The 21,500-nt window shown below is 41.6% G+C and overlaps 1 protein-coding gene across 5 annotated transcripts in view; it reads right to left on the bottom strand.

Annotated features, from left to right (window-relative positions):
• Nucleotides 1-13,923, bottom strand: part of xpo1b (exportin 1 b) — a 49,027-nt gene extending 35,104 nt beyond the window's left edge. The window contains exons 1-7 of one of the 5 annotated variants that reach the window (XM_084321044.1): nt 13,818-13,923; nt 11,716-11,872; nt 11,340-11,441; nt 7,788-7,860; nt 3,261-3,322; nt 2,211-2,255; nt 778-959 (exon numbers count right to left, since the gene is read on the bottom strand). In XM_084321044.1, the coding sequence (XP_084177170.1) occupies nt 778-959; nt 2,211-2,255; nt 3,261-3,322; nt 7,788-7,860; nt 11,340-11,441; nt 11,716-11,841 (590 nt within the window). In that variant the 5' untranslated portion in view covers nt 11,842-11,872; nt 13,818-13,923. Of the gene's footprint in view, nt 1-777; nt 960-2,210; nt 2,256-3,260; nt 3,323-6,867; nt 6,940-7,787; nt 7,861-11,339; nt 11,442-11,715; nt 11,873-13,535; nt 13,798-13,817 lie in introns of those variants that run through there. The other 4 variants (XM_084321043.1, XM_084321045.1, XM_084321046.1 and 1 more) reach the window with 4 other exon arrangements.
• Between the last annotated feature and the right edge of the window lie 7,577 nt (nt 13,924-21,500).

The following is a 21,500-nucleotide window of genomic DNA, read 5'->3' as shown; positions in this document are numbered from 1 at the left end:
TAGACGGGCAAAAAGAATTGAGTCTTGTTTGTTTATTTATTTGTGTGTCCGTTTCCCCCCCCACCATAACACCAACCCATGTACCAGGTACCTCTCTCAGACATGAATACGGGCAGGCCTAGTGTGCCATATTATATGGATGCCGTGGTTATGCACACGTGTGCCAATGTTTGATAAAGTTGAATCACAGAGTGGTATGATATCCGTTTACTTCATTGTGAGAAGTTTGATATCTCTTTTTCTTCAGTTCGTGAAGTGGTATTTATTGATGTGTGATATAGTTTTCCTTCATTGTGTGAAGTGCTATTTATTGACATTTGATATCGTTGTCCTTCATTGTGTGAAGTATCACCAGGTTGCCGTGAATCAAACCCTGCCCGGTCAACGCTGATTGGGGTTCCTGACATGAGGTTGAAGTGGGCTTATAGTATTTTTGTCCACCACTTTTATATAATAAATACTATTGTTAAATTAACCTACACTCTGTGTCTTTCTTAAAGCTAGGAACTTAGCGGGTGTAACAAAAGGAACAATGTTTTCAAACTTTATTACCTGAAGATGGTAAGTTAGAGGGTTGTGTTCATTCATGGTTAAAGACAGTAGAGGTTGAGTACTTTCTTGTGATATATCGCATTCACACTCCCACGTGATTTGGATTGACTATACAAGTGAAAATACATGGGCTGTCCAACGAATCTTAAAAAACTGAGTTGTATGGGTTTTCCAGGACAAGGGTTCAAATGTTGAGTGAGGTTCCGTAGGGTGCAGTAAGCTGACCTGTCTTTGAGGTGTTTGGCTTTAACCTGGGTCATCTGGCCACTGGAGAAGTCAAACACCTCCTCGCTGAGCAGCTTCAGGATGATCATGTTGTTCTGACACAGGCTCTCACTGGTACGGCTGGCCCCCACTATGTCACTGATGAAGGTAGGCCAGTGCTTAGGCCACTCCTGCTTCAGGATCTAAGGACAGGGACATACCCTTCTGTGACATTCATGGGGTACTATACACGTGCTGCATGCAGAACAAAACTCAAATATTATTTACATGCATGCAGACAAACACACAGCTTGCATTGCATACACATTCCTGAATATCTGGAATCTGGAGACCCAAAGTGGATGATCTCTGGAAACAAAACAATGTCAGCTGTGCTGACGTGGGCAGTGACTCCTCTTAGTACCTTTATGCAAAGTCACTCATGCAACTATAGTCAGACAGACAGCCACTCGTGTGCATGCCCCCACACTTGCAAAAACCAGCACTACAATTGACAAACAAAGTTTGTCCGAGGGAAGCAACAGTGGTGATTGGGGTGAGGGGGCGAGAAAAGAGGGTGTGGTTTGAGAGAGGGGGGGGGGGGGGGGGGGGTCAAGGAAAAAGGGCGGGGTTTGAGATATAGGTGATATGGTAGGTGGTACGGGTAAGGGAGGAACGATCCCCGAGATATAAATAATAGGAGTAGGAGTATGCACACACACATCCCAACCAAAGAAGGCAGGTGCTGAGCCCAAAGTGAGCAAATTAACATACATAGACAAACGAATTTATGTCTAAAATTGCACCACATATAGAACAAATAGAGGCACCACTTTAGTCTTTTCCCAGACTTGATGACGGCCTACAAGCCGGACGGTGGTTATGGACCCTATTGGGTGTCTTCCTCTTAATATATACATATTTCTATACATATATTTATGGTTCTTTCTGGGGATATTCTTTGAGTGTCACCTCACACTCTTGAATTTTATGAATACAGAGCTATGTATCCCATCATGTATGTGTGTGTGCACATATATGTATATATATATATATATATATATATATATATATATATATATATATATATACTGTATATACATGGATGTAGTCTGTATATATGGGCATATATGTTCTCATAACATGCGTTTTCTATGTATAGCTTGTTAATATCAGAGGTGTAAAATGGGTATTGCACCTTTTATCATGTGACCAAAGCATACAATCTATTTTGAAGACGGCAACTTAGTATGTATGTTTAGTCTGAAGAAGAGCAGTAGCTCGAAACATCACTACTTACTATGGCGCAATAGGTAAGTAAGTGGTGGAGCCTTGCGGTGTGCAAGCTGTTTATTAATTTATTGCAAATAATAGGACCGCCCCAATGTTCAGTTTTAAATATAACAAGAGCACGTCCATTCAGCAGTCATTGGCCCGTGGCCTAGAATTCTTACCTGAACAAGAATCATGTTCAGCTTTCCAATGTACACTTTTTCTTTCTGAAATAAATAAGCAGGGATACATCTTGTGTTGTAGTGTCATACAAACTGTCACAATTCACTTAAACCTGTTCGCGGTTTTTATTACAGATAGATACCAGCCTGTATTTCATCATGGTTATGTAATGGTTAACTTTCAGCTTTTCATTCTGATCACAGCTTTCACCAATGTTTAATTCATGGCAAATGCCTTCAGGACACCAACCGACGTTGGCAAAGGTAAGGGATGCAGAAAGGTATGAGGGGATATTTTTTTCCAAATTGATTATTAAAATTCTCTTTCATATTAATAAATAAAGATATCCATTCTAAGTGAAACATACTTTCTTTATCTGTGACAAAACATAAACATTCCCTAATTATACTATACAAATTGCTAATCTATCATAGCATACCATCCCACCATAGATTGAAATAATCTGATAAAATTGTTTGTTAACAAAGTACAAGTATTTAATTAAGTACTCAACAAGTACAGATCCATGTACTTTTCTTGATATTGGCCATTAAGGCAAACTTAGCAAACTGTGTGGGGGGTGGGGTGTATATATGAATAATACAATTTTAGATACATTGTAAATGGCGTTCTATTACATTTGGCACATTTGTCTGATTTTGCAGTGTAATTAATTGGTAAACATCAATGCACTTCACTGATGGGATACCATGATACACTAGTAGTATCAGCAATACCAGAACCAGCATTTGTGCAGCACTACAATCATCATGACGTTTTTATTCAGTTAGTTTAGATTAGGACCGGACGATGTGGAAAAATATAAATAACACGATGATCGGATGGAATCTTTTTCAATATCAATATACTGTATATGAGGAAATCTGCTTGGGTATGGAAAATCGTTGTGTGATCAATTAAATAAATTTTACTTCATATTTATTATTTACCATCAATTATTGAGACACCTAAATTGTGCACCATAACTCACGATATATATATATATATATATTGCCCAGTCATAATTAAGATGCAACATTTCAACTCACCTCCACACTTGTTGCGTCAGACGACGTCTTGATAATGAGACCAACAACATACTTTTTTATTCCTGCAAGCAAACAGAGGAAAGGAGAGAATGATGTTTGCCTGTACGGAGAAACCACTAGCTACAATCCAAAAACACATCCTGAGCTGGTGGGCTGTCTGACTCTGAACTAGTTAATTTTTGTTAGTCACTGACTAACATGCCCCAGGCAGCCAGAGTGCACTTCTCAATTGACCCATCTCAAGTCCTGCCCTCTTTTCCGGATCCTCCAATCACAACTGTTGCTTCCCTCGGACAAAAGGGAAGCAACGGTTGTCATTGGAGGAACACAAAAAGAGGGCGGGGCTTGAGATAGGCCAATTCACAATTCGCTACTGCCACGAGAAGCATCCATCTGCAGACAGGCAGAGCACAGCGCTCTCAGGCCCCGCGCTCTCAGGCCCCGCGCTCTCGGGCCCCACGCTCTCCCAATGGCTGATTTGGGTCACGAGGCCGCCACCATCTTAGCGCCACCCACCCAATGGCTGATTTGGGTCACGAGACCGCCGCCATCTTAGCGCCACCCACCCAATGGCTGATTTGGGTCACGAGGCCGCCGCCATCTTAGCGCCACCCACCCAATGGCTGATTTGGGTCACGAGGCCGGCGCCATCTTGGGGAAACAATCTGATTGGTATTGCAGCAGCACGAGGCTGTGCACGGATGAGATAAAACTGGGACCGAGGTTAGCACGAGGCTGTTTTATTGTGGATCCCCATTAGTCTCTACACCAAAGTGAGACTACTCTTCCTGGATCGAACGTAAGTAACGTTACGTTAGCATAACTAACACTTGAATAACAACAAATTAATATAAATATAGGATTGATTGATTGAAAACTTTTATTAACAGATTGCAGAATGGGTATATAGATATAAAAATCGAATCTAATCATCTAATCTAATCATGACATACATATATGCAGTACTGTTACATTTGTGACATACAAGATATGCAAATATACAGTACTGTTAAACAGAGATCCTAACAGTAAATATATACAAGGGGGAGGGACCTGTACATTTATGATGAATAAGTAAATAAGTAAGGCAATTGAAATATAACAGAACTTGCGGCATTATTGTTAATTTTGTTGTCAAAATCTGCAGTACAGCTCATTATACAACGGCATGCAAATTTCTCGATTCTGATTGGCCATTCACACGTCTTTATTGGCAACAATCCACGGTCCTGGGCTCAGGACCCGCCCACAACCGAATCACATAACCCTCCCCGGCTCACTCCGGGAGAAAACAAGATCGCGGACAACAAATGGTTATGTTGAAAGCACCATAACGACTAAATATGAAGCGATTCTGTCAAGGGGAATGTGTTAGTCCTTTAAACAATGTTGGATGATGTAATTGATGGGTCTTGAGGCAATCTAGAACAAAAGAAAAATCGCGGTTTGATTGATAGATTAATTGATTGATTTAAATTTCTACTTCCTTCCCACTGACTGCAGCGTTCACTCTCACACTGTCCGACGCTGGCGTACCCACAAACACACACACACACACGCACACACGTACACGTTCACATTCACACACACACACTCCTGTCTGCAACAGCGGGGGAGTCAGACTGAGAGAGAAGCAGCGCTGTTTTAAGTGAGCATGGTCTATTGAATTGATTGATTGGTTGATTGCTAATTGTATTACTGTACCCCTGGTTTCCAACTGGTTAAGTTTAGGCTAAAAGAAATAAATAAAAAAATAGGGCGAAGAAAACGTTTTTTTTCCTATAGGGCAAAGAAAACCTTTTAATTTGTTTTATCTACTTTATATAGAAGCATCTAAGAATGAAGTTCTATGGAAAGTAGGTCTGCATTCCCTTAACAATTGTGTGTATTGAGCCGTACTGTATTGTACCCATTCTGCATCTGGTAATAAAATTTTCAATCAATCATTCCAATAATACACAGTTGGATGTGTTAGTTGGTTGGATGCACTTCAAGCTGCTTCCACATGAGGCAACTTCTCTCAATCATTCCAATAATACACAGTTGGATGTGTTAGTTTGGTTGGATGCACTTCAAGCTGCTTCCACATGGAGGCAACTTGTCTTTTTTGTAGTTGTGGGAACTACTTTTTCTGGCGGATGGTTTTTTCAATAAATCTTCGATTAATGTGTGTTTATTGTATAGAAATAAGGTTGGATGAATCTGGCAGTTGTATAAAAGCTTTACACCACGTGCAGTCGTGATTTGTGACCAATAAACCATGCCTAGGGGTGGTCGTTAGGCCCGAGGCGCACAAACCACTCCTGCGTGTGATGTAATGCTTAAATACACAATTGTTAAGGGGATGCAGACCAGAGAAAGACTTCCGTCTTATTTACATCAGGGTCCCACATTTTCAATTCATCATAAATGTACAGTTCCCTCCCCCTTGTATATATTTACTGTTAGGATCTGTTTAACAGTACTGTATATTTGCATATCTTGTATGTCACACATGTAACAGTACTGCATTGAGTATGTCATAAATGTCATTATGAATTGAAAATGGGGGACCCTGATGTAAACAAGACGAAAGTCTTTCTCTGGTCTGCATCCCCTTAACAATTGTGTGTATTGAGCTGTACTGTACCCATTCTTCAATCTGTTAATTAAAGTTTAAATAAACGCATTCATTCAAGATATCTGGCCTCGCACAATGCAATACTCCAATTCAGCCATTGGGTGGGTGGCGCTGCTGAGTGGGCCTGAGAGAGCGTGGGGCCTGAGAGAGCGTGGGGCCTGAGAGAGCGCGGGGCCTGAGAGCGCCGTGCTCTGCGGCTCTGCAGTTGCATACTATTGACTGCCACTGCAGTTTTTGCACGGGATGTTTACCAAAAAATACATTCTAAATGATTCAGTGGAGGTTTTCCCCAAATGTTTACAAATACAAAAAGGTCTCAATGTGAAGTTAGCAGCTTTAAAACGAATGTCTTCAGCTATCTCTTCTCTACACCAGACCCATGGAACGCTACACAAGCTAGCTATGCCTTTGGGTCTCAAAGCGGCACGTTGAGAAATAAACAAATAGCCTACAGGTGAAAATGGTTACACAATAAAGTCAGTTTGACTTACCGTTGCCATGTGTTACCGAGGCAACGGGCTGTCCAGTGTGCATGCAAGGGCTTTTATATTAAAGTTTAGCCACATGTGCGCAAGGCGTATTTACAGTGGGGAGATCTATTGGCTAGTACATAGAAACAGAGAGATTGTATTTTTCCTAAACTTTAATGAGGTGCCAGGAATTAGAGACAAGACCCCAACACGCCACAACGGTAAGTCAAAAATAACTTTATTGATGCCCATTTTCGGCATAAGGCCACCTTGTATAGCGTTCCATGGGTCTGACGTGTCAGGCCAGCTTGGCTCATGACCCAAGTGAGTAGGTTTAGTCTTAAACTCACATACTAGTGCTACGCTAATGTGGGGAACCATTTGGGGTCCAGTCCCGTTGCTTTTGAAACACTGTTACATAGCATCACTCTGACCTCTCTGAACATGTGTGGTGGAGTGTGGTGAGCTAACCCCGGAAAGCAAGGCACTACCCTGACACAAGGGGGAAAATACATACTTGCCAGTCGCCCTGCACTGGGTTTGCCACTTGGACAAATGTCAGGCATCTACGGTTAGAAGTGGGGAAGGTCTTAGGTCATTGAGGAAAAATAAATTTTGAGGAAAAAAGATTTTTAAGGGGAGAAATAGAATTAACTGATTTACAAAAGAAATTATTGCCAATTTCATTTCAGAATGATTCACTGCACAAACAAAAATCTGTAAAATAATAATCAAAAGCAGGAACTAAAACTGTGATGCTCTTTTTTCTTTTCTTTTTTTTATCTACAAGAGCATCCAAATTGTAGCCTTAAAACAGTAGGTGGCAACAAAGGACGAATTTAGTAAAACAGACAAAAAGAGGGAAAGGGATTATAGCTTATATGCATTTGAGCCTTCAATTCTGTTATAGACGGTGTTGTAGGACTGTATGCAATGAACAGCGTTTGTCTAGCCCTACTACACCTTGTATCTCAGCCGATCACAAAGTAGATTTCTTCTGTAAACAACTTTGCAAATTGGTCATAATAATCAATGGTGATTAACAAGCAGTTCCAATAGAAACCTACTTTGACCTTGTAAAGCAAGGTAAACGAGTAAAACAAAATATATATATTTTTTTAACACCGTTCCTCTACGTCCCCCCAAAGATGCTTTTTCAGAGAGCTTTGAAATCAAACAGTGGTGAGGCGTGTTTTGTCCGTTTCCTCTCGTTTAGAAAACTGCCACAGTGCAGAATCCAACCGTTCTGCAGCAGCCAGTGGGACCCGGCGGGGCAGAAGACAAAGCGGCATGCTCAGTGGGGGGCTACCGCTCAACTTGGCAACCACACGTCGCGACAATAATAAGGAGTGTCGCCGCCACCACAATTAAAATATCTTGCACACCACAGTGTGTGTGCAACGTATACAAACAAAGCCATGAAGAAAGGGGGCTTACCTTCACACTGATTCCTGGGCAATATCTTCCATCTCGTTTTGATAACAGTTTCCAAAATCTGAAGAGCATAGTACTGTAATGTGCAAGGAGAAAGAAGCGTCAGGGGGAAGGGTGCCACAACAACAACACTGGACAAATAAGTGTTGTTCCTTTTGAATATAAACAGTTATAAACAGTTTGCTATGAATTAGACCTGCCTGAAAATAGTTTTTTTTATTTATATATATATATATATTGGACTCAACCACATCTTTCATGCAGATTTTGTAGTATGTACACATTCACTTTGTTTTATTTAATCTCTCTACAGGCATAAGCTGGAGCACTGTAGAAGTCCTGCTGTTTCTCCCAGCATCACACCAGAAAGTGAGTCAGCAGAAGAACAAAGAAAAGTTATCCGGTTTAGGCTTCGACTGCTCCGAGGCCGAGTCTAATAGCCTGAGAAATAATGGGATCTATATTAAACTAGAGCCCGACCAATACTGGATATTTGAGAGTAAAACAAAATTCAGATATTTATATCGGCCGATATTCACACATATTTTAGCAAGGCTTTATACCTTTTATATACCTACTTATACACCTGCATATAACCCATACAGCGCTGCATGATAGCAATGTACAATAATGCTGTATATACCTCATATATTCATTCTTATATATATTATATCCTCATCCGTCTGTATTAGGGATGCCCCGATCACGTTTTTTGCCACCGATACCGATCATCGATGGTGCGCTGCAGCCCTGTGTGCTTGAGAGAGAAGTCAGCGAGTGAGAACTCCGCTAAGAATTGGATCATGTTTTTCGATCGGTTTTCACGATCGGCGAAAATAAAGCATTATCGGAATTCACCGATCTCATATTTATACTGATTATCGGCCGATACCGATCGCTGGCCAATCGATTGGGGCATCCCTAGTCTGTATATACATGCATATAATCCTTTTTACATATTCTAGATACATCTATATCTGTACATATCCCTTACCTACTCTTACTAGTTATGCTGCTGGCCAGTACGACTTACTACCATAGTGTCTTTATACCTGTATCACTGTAAATATTAAGACTACAACTCTGTACATACATCTGATTATCACCATTACTCAGTAGTACTAATTTATATATTTTGTAACCAGTTTAATCACCTGTACATTGTATATTGCTGTTGAACTTTACTGCTACATTTGCACTCTGGGTGGATGCCACATTTATTTTCATTGTACTGTACTTGTGCTGTATAATGACAATAAATTTGAGTCTAATCTAAGATCTAGTTTAATGATAGCAGTATCTTCGCACTAGCTTAAAATAATTGCCCACTAGAGCCCTTCGAACTGCAGGATATCAGTAACATAAAAGGCAATACCAATGTATCTGTGATGAGCCAATATCGGCCGATAATAGCAATACATGCCGGGCTCTATATTAAACGTCCCTTTAGTAAGCACACAGAAAAAAACATCCGACTCGATTTTCATAATACTCAAGCACACATTAGGTCTTAATCAAATTCAGTTGCTAAAAGGGTAGGCCTGAATTAGATTACGCCTTGTTGTCCCCTTTCACTGGTGTGTCTCATAAGGAACAGCAAGACCAACCACAGGTTATTTAAATCCTATATAATCCCTCTGTACTCTATAGTCAAGCATGAAAACAAAAACAAAAAAAGGTTTTCCAAGTTAGTGAACTTCTTGGTCTACGGTTATTTAGATTGACTGCTTTTCAACTGTAGGGATCATCGTTTCAAAAGAGTACAATGATTTAAAAACAGTAAATTAGATGCATTAGAGGGTGTTATTAAAGCCAGGGGTCAATAATGTGTTGCAAACCATGAATGCTGGGAGGATTAAAGGTGAAATCCCCTAACCGTCACTCTGACTGACTTTGCACCAATAAAAAGGTGTTTACTTATAGCCTTTGCAAACACTTATGGAACCGTTCAATTTCACCTTTAATTGCCACACAGTACACAAGAACAACACAAGAGTTAAGAAGAGAGAAGCTATCGGCAGGGCAAGAAGACCTCACAATTTTTTTTTCTGCCACCAGCACATCATTAAGGTCTTGGAGACAGTCTTGAGGGGATCAGAGAGGAGAGGAGGCATGGGGGGGGGGGGGGGGGGACATTATAGGAAGGAGGGAGAGAGGCAGAGCCATGATCCCTACAGGTGAAATATTAGTCATCAATAGATGGTCTCTCTACAATGGAGCCTACAGACTGTAGTCTGCACCCTCCCTCTGCCCAATGAAACAGATGCAATAGAAACGGATGAACAGAATTCAGTCAAAGGGAATCAAAAGGGTAGACCTTGTGGAGGCCTGCCGTCAAAGCCTAGCTGTGTCAAGATGCACAGGATGACACACCCCTTTTCTTCCTATTACAAGCAATCAACATAATGGAACATTGTGATTAATATCAAATAGTCACAACTTGAATTCATTCAATTTCTTCACATAATGATCATCAGTGAAATTAATCGATAAATGGGGAAAAAAGCCAAATGTTCTTTTAAGTGCTTTTAAATTATGCACTATTTTTCTTTTCTTTTTTTAACAAATGAAAAAAAGGTGAATGCAGAATTCAAGAGGTGTTTACCTTTTCTGTTTCCTCTCTCTTCCTCTAATGCCCTCATTTTGGGGGGGGGGGGGGGGGTTGACAAGTTACAATTTTGAAACTACAAATACTGTTGATAGATCAACTTAGACATTAGTAATGAATGTCAGTGTTTTAAGAGCAATCTTACAGGCAAGCAAAACATTTAAAAATAAAAAGGGACAAAAAAAAGCCAAATGTTACCATCACTTTGAGGAAGTCTTGAATGCACTGCACATTACATATTGAAGTACATAACCCTTTCCACGATGGCACATTATGATGGGTACCAGGATGAAACTCCACTGGCCTGTCTTAACATGACCAATCTAATGCCATCCTTTTTCTTTTTGCTTCATCAGTAAGGAAGTAGGCGTCCCTGACTGAGGACTGGATCACTGGGTTTTCAGTATGCACAGGCAGCTTGCTTTATCAGCTGAGTGGGTGCAATAGGGGGGGGGGGGGTGCACAATGAGCATTTCACTGCAGACATACAGAGGAGGATCCTAAACCGAGACCTTGTGAGTTAACAAATGGAAGGGATAGGAGAATGCGGGGGCTCGTATTGCTGTTACAACTCCTTTTCAGAACTCCAAATTGCCCCCCCCCCAAGTTCCATTCAACTGATGGGACTGAAAGATGGCTGGAACGGGAGGAACATACTCGTCCCCATCCCAAACCCCCGATAGGGTGGAACCTCAAAAGGCATATTTGGAATTGAGATTACATTGACGCCACTGGAGGAGTTATCGTCCACCATCCTTCTGGCCAATGCGAATCTGACATTGAGTAAAATTGTGACAAAGGGAGAGAGACCCGATAGGTTTCCACAGACCACACCATTGAGAAATGTTCTAAACTGGGTCTTGAGGTTCTAACAGCATACGGCACTTCCTCAGAGTACAGAGATGAGTGTCCCTCCACCAGTGTTATCTGGGCTGGGGCGGTCTTACTTTGGTGTTCATGTTCTGGGAGAACTCCAATATAGTGTCCACTCTCGTCCAGGCATCCGGGTGCTCTTTCAAGTGTGTCAGCACCTCTTGTGCCATTCTTTGCTGTAATGCAGGAACACTTGGCATTAGATTGGAAAGCATACACAAAAAAACATACACATCCAAGAGACCCGCAAATAAAACAGCAAATGTATTTGAGAAAACAGGCTTCAGCCATTTCCAGCGGTCTGTTTTGACAAAAGATAAAAAGGCATCTGTTGTGCAACGTGTCACCACCAGTCATGGTTGTTTTTTCATGCCGATAAGGTATAATCTTGTAACATATATGTAGCTTACATCACCAAGCTAAAAATCCATCTACTAGTACACCACCTACCTGTGGTCCCGCCCCATGGTATAGACAGTTCACCACGTTATCCAGCAGGTTGATATCCAGCTTCTGGTTGAAGTCCAGCAGCTGCTGTGCTGCATGGTCTGCTAACATTGTCATAATTGCTGGCATGGAGCTCTGCAAGGACAGGGGAAGGGGGGTTCTGAGAGCATAGAAAAAATTCAACAGGCAAAGTCATGTGAACCGTGTGTTTGGGCACACAATTCCAAACAGCTGACTACCTTCTAACCTGCCCTGCCCCACCCACGCTCAATGGTTAGAATTAACCGCTTTCATCTCATCAATACAGTTGAATAAGTAACCAAAAAAACTGAGCAGGCACAGTTGCTGCCGGGACATGCTATATTGTGCAATTTGGCAGCAAATGGAAATGACAGTTTCTGTATCCAAATGTAAGACTTGAACCCAGGACTCCTGTTGCAGAGTCAAATGAACCATTAATTCTCTTAAGACTTGACTAAAATATCTGACACTTGACACTTCAGGTCATTATCGTGTCCACCCATTCTGCCACTAAACCAGCTGCAAAAGGTGAATGCATTAGCAATGAAGAAACGGTCACTGACCCCCCCCCCCCCAACCCTTTTTTCACACAGGATTTTAGCCTGTACCTTCTGGCAGGAGGACTGCCAATGGAAATTAGCCTTTTGGCTAAAACTGGGTGCATTTACATTTGTAAAATGTTTTATTAGTGTACACTGTCCCCCTTGATCAAATAAAGTAAACCTAACCCCCCCCACCTCCATGACCTTGTATAAACAAATATCTTAACACTGTCCCTAGCATTAACGTTAAATACATGATCACTGGTGTCAAATCTAAAATGCACAGACAGATTGCATTAAAAACCGCCCACTCCTTTCTACTGTAGTGGACTAGAAAACGTGCGCAGTCGTACAAGCGCGCTGACCGAACCACGTGGGCCGGATATGCTAGAGGCGACGTCACGTTGTTTACATCTGCACATGACAGGGAGTCAGTGTGCAGTTCTAGAAAGTGACCACCAGGAAAGTGGGGCTGATAGCATAACGTTACGTGTTGAAAATATAGCTTCGTTCGTCCCACTGTGTTAGCATAATGTTAGACGTCACTGAACTGGTTGATGATTTGACATGGCTAACAAACCACATGCAAATGTGCCAGTTCACTCAAGCGAGTCGACTCGTCTAGAGACGATCTAACCAGGTAATGTTACTCTTGCTCCTCGCTAGCTACTTTAGTGGTCCTTCCTTGGCTTGGCACCATCACCTTGACAACCAGGCAACGCTCCAACCAAGAAGGAGAAGGCGGGTGACTGGCGCACATCTAACATCTAACACAGTCTCCTTCATACTAAATATTAATCTGGCATTATTATTAGAGACCGAGCTGTCACATCAAGTAGCTCCACGGAAAGAGAACCCCCATCCTCCACTCCTCAGTGTCTCTGCAGACTCGACTCGAGCATCAGTTTAGAAAGTGAGCTAACTAGCAACAGCATCAACTTGACGTGCACCGCTCAGAGGTGGGTGAGCCATTCATTCATTCACACACACTCACGGTTGAATGATCCACTCATTAGCAATAAGCACACTAAAAGACGCACAAGTCTGTTTACTTTTGCATTTAACGTCACCGTGTGCATTTCCCATCTAATCCGACTAGCTAGCTATTTCTAGTCACTTGCCATTTCATGTGCGTTGTATATACGTTGTATATACGCACATGAAATACGTAACGGATATAATATCTAACTTACATTAAACCCCAACAACACATAACGTTAGTTATTATAACATGGCTGGTTTGCAGTTAACGTTACCTACCTTCAGCTCTGGCTGAAAAGGGAGTGTTGTTTGCACACACAAAAATGCTACAAGATAAGATTGAACAATTCGGTATCACTGCTAATCAAATCAAATCTGATGTCCTGTGTCTGTGTCCAACAACGCTCCAGCTCCAATACTGAGTGATGGCTGATATGATATTATCATCCACTGGTGTTGTTTCCAAAACTACAATCACGGGCAAGCTTAGCAATAATTATGATGTCATCCCGACACCTTATACGAAATAAACTAAAGCTTCTTGACAGATTAATAGTTTACTTGAGTGGTGTTGCAGCGGCGGGGCGGCGGCGGGTGGAGACGGTGGTGTCGTGCCTCCTCTCTGTCCTCACTAACCGGCTGAAACCGGCTCAGACCGGGAGGTTCCATCTCTCGGTTTAGTTTCGCAGCCCAACGGCGCCGCGGAAAAGTTTGGACCAGAGTCACGCCCACGTCTACTCTGATTGGTACTAGATCTACGAGAGGGACTTCCTGATTCGTATCCCATTGGATAACTCACCTGTCAGTCTATATTTCAATTCGCCCCACGCGCCCTACACTCCGCCCGTGGAGGAGAAAAAGGAGGGCAGACTCCCTACTTCTTGCAGAATGGACTTCTTCTGCTCGATGACTTGTCTTCTCCAGCAAGCAGAAAGACACATAGCACACCCAATATATGATGTTGTTGCCACTTATTAATGTGTTTATTGTCACGGTTCAATGCACTGTACTAAATACCTGTATGTCCCTATGCCATAAATGTCAAGTATGTTGTGTATGTCATAAATGTCACTATGAATTGAAAATGGGGGACCCTGATGTAAACAAGACGAAAGTCTTTCTCTGGTCTGCATCCCCTTAACAATTGTGTGTATTGAGCCGTGTACTGTATTGTACCCATTCTGCAATCTTAAATAAAGTTTTCATTAATTCATTCATTCACTGTGTGCTGTTGTTTTTGTCTGTACATTCGATATGTCGGTATAGTTGCACTTTGTCACAACATGTCCATTAAACGCGTACTGCACGCGTGTTCTGGATGTATTTATTTCCCCAATAGCAGTGTATGTGTTTAGATGCATTGTAGGTCTGAACCCCTGTTATTATAAAACACAATTACCAAGCGTTTGCCTGTTGCTTGCAACAAGCTGGTAGTTTTCCACCAGCCACGAGTGGGCGTGGTTACATGATCATCACGGACACGCACGAGGTTAGAAGAAACGACCTGAAGGGAGAATTGTTCGAATATAATAAAATATCTGTTGGGTATCACACACTCACTGCAATATTTAGTTTACAGTAGCCACACAACGTATAACCTCGGACACATTGTCCAAAATAACAAATTTAGAAAGTAATGCACCCATCATGTCGTCTGCCGCTGCTGTCAATGAGGAATCGGGATGCAAACATGACAGCGTTTTCCCCCCCTGTCGTCACGTGACCGAGCTGCGCGCTACTTGATGGAAAAGTACTGGATTCGGTGTGTAGTGTTGTAGTGGAGACAGGAGACGAGCTATAGTAAAGTCACCCAGGGAGGGGTTCGAAGGACGTTTCATACTTTACCCAGCAACACTATTATATAATTATTATTAGACATCCATCCGATCCAAAGAGAACAACTATGTTCCTGCTTGTATAGCTATGTTTGCAGTGCTGTCATCATACTGAAAGGCTCTTTTTGCTGCAACTTTGTTATTTCTGTTTCTGGTGCATAATAATATGCGGCTGGGTGATGAAAAAACCAAACACGATTTAGCCCTTTACTATTATTTTAAAATGCATTTGGATTTGGGAATGTATAATTATTTAAAAAAAATTACGTCCACTATAATAACCTACACAGCAATAGTAGCTACAGTACAGAATAGTATTTGTGTATATCTGTGAACAGATACAATGTTTGCCCTCATGCTTTCTACTACATTATTGGCATGCTTGTATTCCCACTCTGTTGGTAGGCTATATAGGTTACCCCCCCCCATAGAGTAGGTATAGATCTGAAATTCTAAATATGAACCATTAGCACATATGTTTTCAAAGCCTATTGATGTTGATTCATACAATGATCAACAGACTATATTTGGTTTACCCTTGACGTCTGTCACAGTCTTAATAACCTCCTTCCCCAATAAAAGTGGAGTCATCTATGGGCAATGTTTAGCCATCTTGTTGGACCAATTAACTCCACAAGATCATTGTAGACCTGGGCTCAGTCAGATCCCTAAAGATCCTCTTGCGCTCAGATCATCTCAGTACATATTCTGGTGACTATTCAGGATTTTTTTTTCATTAGCATAATCTAAAATATAGTGTCCTGTTACACTTGCTTTTTGTCAGCCTAGTCATCTGTTTGTGTGTGGTTTATCTCAGTGGGGCAATGGCATTAAAATCCCCTAAACCCAAACAATTAAGACAGAGGAAATTAAGAAATAAATGAATGCCTAACTTCAAATAGAGGAATATTTTGTTTACGAAAAGAGTCAACTGCCTCTGGTCCTCCTAACTGTCAACACAACTGAGTTTCTCCCCTGTGTCAGTCAGTGCTGGAATTCATGACATGTGAGATTTGGAAGTGAGCAGCTCTGCTCAGGATTAGGCTGGCCAAATCTTGTTCTGTCTGGTGGGGGGGGGGGGGGGGGGGGGGGGGAGGGGGGGGGGGGGCAGGCTAGGACATTTACATATTATTATCATTACATCACAGTAGGGGGCTGACCCGCATGTGCCACTCAAGTCAAAAGAGTCAACAACAACCTATTATAGGTTACATGTCTGCTTTGTTGTGCTGACCTCTTCACCATTTATCTGTCAACAACTACAGGTTGAATATTAAAGGTGAACTATTTTATTATTTCTTTCACTATTTGGGCACTTTTACACAATTCATGTGAGTCTATGGAACACCTCTGTAAGGTTTTTTTTTTATTTTTTTTTTAAATCATTGTTTTGTATTTCTAATCAAGTACTCAAAAACAGAATTTTTCTACCTCAAGATCTTAAGCCGTTTTGAGGCTGGGCTCCAACCACTGTGTGGCCTGGTGCCAACTGCCACACCAACTGCCACATTATTATGCAGCTGAGAAATCTCTGACATCACAGATATGCACATTTTCAGATGACTCAGTTCAGTGAGGGTGAATATTGTGAGAGAAGAATTGGAAGAATGCGCCAATATGAGAATTAGAGACATAGATCCTATTAATATAAGTCCACATAGCTAGGAAACAATGCTAAACACTGAAAAAGGCCATTTATAAGATAGTTCCCCTTTAAGCCTTGGAAAGTACAACTCCAAAGAGAAATGGGATAACATGTCGTGATTTAAATGTGTAATAAGCCATTTTGTGCTTAGCATCAGTATTGCATTAGATCTATAAACAATATGGCAATAAATCTTCAACAAATCACAGTAAATCTGATTTATGGTCATCATGACATGGTAGGTGACAGTGGTGGTTAAAAAACATTTAATTTATTTGATTGATATCAGTACATAATACATTATATATCTATATATTGAAGACAACTGGTCTCTAGAGAGTAGCCTACTCCACTTTTCACAATGTAAACAAATAACAGTGCCATCTTGTGTCATCCAAGTGTGCATGAGATGATAGACAAACCTCTATATAACATTCATATTATGATCCTGCAGCGCCCTCTGCTGGAGTGATTGATTGATTGATTGAAAAGTTTATTAACAGATTGCAGAATGGGTACAGTACAGCTCAATACATACAATTGTTAAGGGGATGCAGACCAGAGAAAGACTTTCGTCTTGTTTACATCAGGGTCCCCCATTTTCAATTCATCATAACATATATGACATACATGACATACAGATAGACAGTACTGCTACATCTATACATTTATGACATATCAGATTTGCAAATACAGTACTGTTTGTGATACAAAAGTGTCCAGAAAAACAGTGTATATACATTTGACGTAGAAACTGTACATTGGAGGAGGTTGGGTGGGTGGGGTGGGGTTGGGTGGGTGGGTGGGGGCTGTACATTGGAGTGGGGGGGGGTTGGGTAGGGAGGGGGGACACTGGGCACTGGCGTACGGTGTATGAGAATGAAGGCAACACCAAACTAAATCTACCGGGGCCCATACCAAACTACCATCATGGAAACGAATGAAGAGTGGTTCAGGTTACCGTATGTTAACAGAATTCGGCTATAGGGCGACAATAATGTGGTCAAGAGGCATGGTTTCTATCTTCTTGAGCCTTTAATCGGCGTGGTTTATTATTCACATGGCAGAGCAGTTACTATACAGATCTTCTCTCACTGAGAGACTAGGGGGAAGAGAAAGAAGTGGGAGGAGACATAGCTACTTATACTCGCCACCTGGTAGTACTCCTGAGTGTCTCCGCCTAGGGCGCCCTCTAGTGGACACAGTTATATATGCAGGTAGACAATTACTAGTGTGAACAGTTATATATATGCAGTTAGACAGTTACTAACAATCCTACACAGAACCTCTGCCTTCAACACTCCCAAAAACATTTTACAAAGGAAATAATATAATCCCAAAAACATCAACAGGGTATGACAGTCAATATCTTCACATTAAACATGACCCTTGCAAATCCCTTCAATTTTAATTTGAAACAGGTTACCTCATAGTGTCTGCTACTCTGTCGTCCATTGGACAGCAAACCGGTGTCATTCTTTCTTCTCTGATGACATACCTGATGAGATGATATTTTCTATAATGGCATGTTTACATCTATGTTGACACATTGGGTTCCTAGCAATCACAATGGTCACCTGGTTGTCCTCATAAACAACAGTCTCCATATATACACAATGTCCATAATTTTTAAACGGTGTTGACAGAACGCCCATCATCTACAAAAGCACCATATTCAGCATAGAGGGTACATTTAAATTACCTACTACATTTTTGAGCAATATATTCATAATATTTTCTCCATCACTTCGAACAGTTGTTCTAGATAAACACATTTTGCATTGACATAGCTAGAAACATATACTCAGCTTCACAGGCTGATAGTATCACTGTGGGCTTTAAAGGAAAACTCCAACATTTTGGGAAATTAGCTTATTTTACATCTTCCCTGGAGTTAGACAAGAAGATACATACCTTTTTTGTCTCTGTGCGTGCATTTAGCTTAGGGAACAGTCGCTCCGCTAGCATAGCTTAGCTTCATCACTGGAAGTGGGGGAGGGTTAGAGCCTGACGTTCCCTACAGTGCCCTACAGTCACCAAATACACTCCAAATACAACTCCAAAACGTTCCTGTAAACATGTTGTGACCTGTGTATTTACCACGTGGAGAAATAAAAAATAATTGAATTCGACAATTACGTTTTCTAAGCAGATATACTCTGAACAATTTTTTGCCGAACGACTCCTCTCTGAGCGCAGTCAGTGATTTCTCAGTTTGTTTACATTCGCATTCATTCAAAGGATCCGAACCGATTGAAGTTTATGGATACCATGACTTAAAATCCTCTTACCTTGACGATTAAAAGCCTCCCCAATTTAGAAAACAGTAATCCAATGGCTGGTATTGATATACTACTAACTACTGCACGCTAACGGAGCTAACCGGAGCTAACACTAAAGCTAATATAATGACTTCCTTTCTGGGGGTTTTCAAAATAAAAGAGCAACTTCTATATCAGCGGAATAAGTTTATTTTGTACATTATCTAACGTTAACACAAACCTAAACTAACTTTAGGTTAGTTGTAGTTTAGGTTCGTGTTAACATTAGATAATGTACAAAATAAACGTATTCCGCTGCTATAGACGTTTTTATTTCTCCACGTGGTAAATACACAGGTCACAACATGTTTACAGGAAAGTTTTGGAGTTGTATTTGGAGTGTATTTGGTGACTGTAGGGCACTGTAGGGAACGTCAGGCTCTAACCCTCCCCCACTTCCAGTGATGAAGCTAAGCTACGCTAACGGAGTGACTGTTCCCTAAGCTAAATGCACGCACAGAGACAAAAAAGGTATGTATCTTCTTGTCTAACTCCAGGGAAGATGTTAAATAAGCTAATTTCCCAAAATGTTGGAGTTTTCCTTTAAGCCTTAAACCTTTGCTGTCTTTTATGAAACACCGCTGTCCGTCTGCTGCACCTCTGGGATAACGAAAAACATATTTTTGACGTAGTTCAATGCTTCTCTGTGGGGTCAGCAAAAATACTGTGACACTCTTACTCACTACAAAAACATAAGTCAGGGCGAGTACCGGTGGTCTAACAAAATGAAGCTACCCACAGTTTATCTATCCATCTCTTACTTCAGTCAAAACATCTCAGGAGCTTTTCCACATATCTCCTCTGGGATACCTCCACACAACTTTCAGTATTTTAAACATGGTAACTCATCCACCTCTGTACTTAAACATGGGACCCATTTATTTATTTAAACGTGGAATTAAACATAGGATTCATTTCAGTATTCAAACATGGTCTCTAGTCAGACATTCAAACCTGGATTCTACTCCTCCCGTATTTAAACCTGGAGTATCCTCCTTCAGCATTTAAGCAATTTGTCACCCTTCTTCATTATTTAAACATGGGGTACCCTCCTTCAGCATTTAAGCAATTTTCTACGAACCATACTTTGTATTTGCCGTGGCCTTCAATACACTCCTGGATTGAATACACCCATTTTCCTCCCACTGTCTGTCTGCCCTCTGGTAACTTGGTTGAATACACCCATTTCCCTCCCACTGTCTGTCTGCCCTCTTCGGGGGACAATGTGGCCTCTTTAAAGGTCGGGTTTACCCCACTGACTACCCTGTAGTAGTACTCAACGGGGTAGGTGTATTGTCCTCCTCGTCACTCCCTTTCCTGGCATAGTCTGTCAGATATTTTGGGGGGTTGTGTTCCCTTGAGGGATACCTCCCACTGCTTGGGGCACTTGACGTCACCCTCGGGTGCTCCTCGTCATCGCCCTCTGGGGGTTGCTGACTGTCTGTCTGCACAACTTTACTAAGTACACTGGGTTGATGTGTCTCTGTTTCTACACACCTTGCTCTGGAGTCCAGCTCTGGCTCATCTGTCTGTGTCTCGCTCTCACAGGTTGTCTTCGTGACAAACTTGACTAGCATGTGTTTCTGCACTCTCCCGTTACCGGGATGATAAACTAGGAAAGCAGGGCTTCCTTTGTCGTGTCCTACGAAAAATCCTTTTACACCCTTGGACTTGGGTTTTCCCCTGTCCTGCAGGTACGCATAACACACTGATCCAAATCGGTGCATTCTGGCTAGATTACACTTCTTTCCTGTCAGTGCTGTATACGGGGTGGTGCCCAAGTGCTTATCAAAGCTTCTGTTTCTGGTGTAAGCGGCTTCTTGCACCGCATAATGCCATAGGCTCTTAGGTAAGTTACTATCTGCTAGCTTACTCTTAGCCATTTTGAAAAGGGTATCCCATTCCCTCTCTGCCACCCCGTTCTGGTGTGGGGGATATGGACGTGACATCTCGTGTCTTATCTTATACCTTCTCAACAGTGATTGGAACTCTCTGTGAACTCGGTTTCGTGGTCGGACCTCAAGCATCCTACGTTACCATAAGGGGCTACGTCTGCCAGGAATTTCTCCGTGGCCTGGGGTATGTCACTCTTTGCTTTAAGAAAGTAGACAAACACTGCCCCTGTGCACACGTCTGTAAAAGACTGTACATATCTAAAGCCTTCTATGGACTCGTTGCTTACTGGGCCGGCTAGGTCCGTGTCAACTAATGCAAGTGGTACCCTTACTCTGTCTGTGGGATTTCTGTATCTCGATTGAGTAAACTTCCCCGTTTTGCACACTGCACAATTCTCCTTCAATGTGCATGCCTTCTGACACTACTTGCAGTTTCAGTAAATCCTCGTAATTACAATGACCCATAATCTCGTGCCATGTCTGAATATCATGACTGGCCGTCCCGCTACACATATTATTATTATTATCATTACACTTGTCCTTGTCAT

Source organism: Notolepis coatsorum (assembly GCF_963971535.1).
Source record: "Notolepis coatsorum genome assembly, chromosome: 9".
In the NCBI taxonomy this organism is placed as follows: Eukaryota; Metazoa; Chordata; class Actinopteri; order Aulopiformes; family Paralepididae; genus Notolepis; species Notolepis coatsorum.
This window is presented reverse-complemented; position numbering and strand designations above follow the sequence as displayed.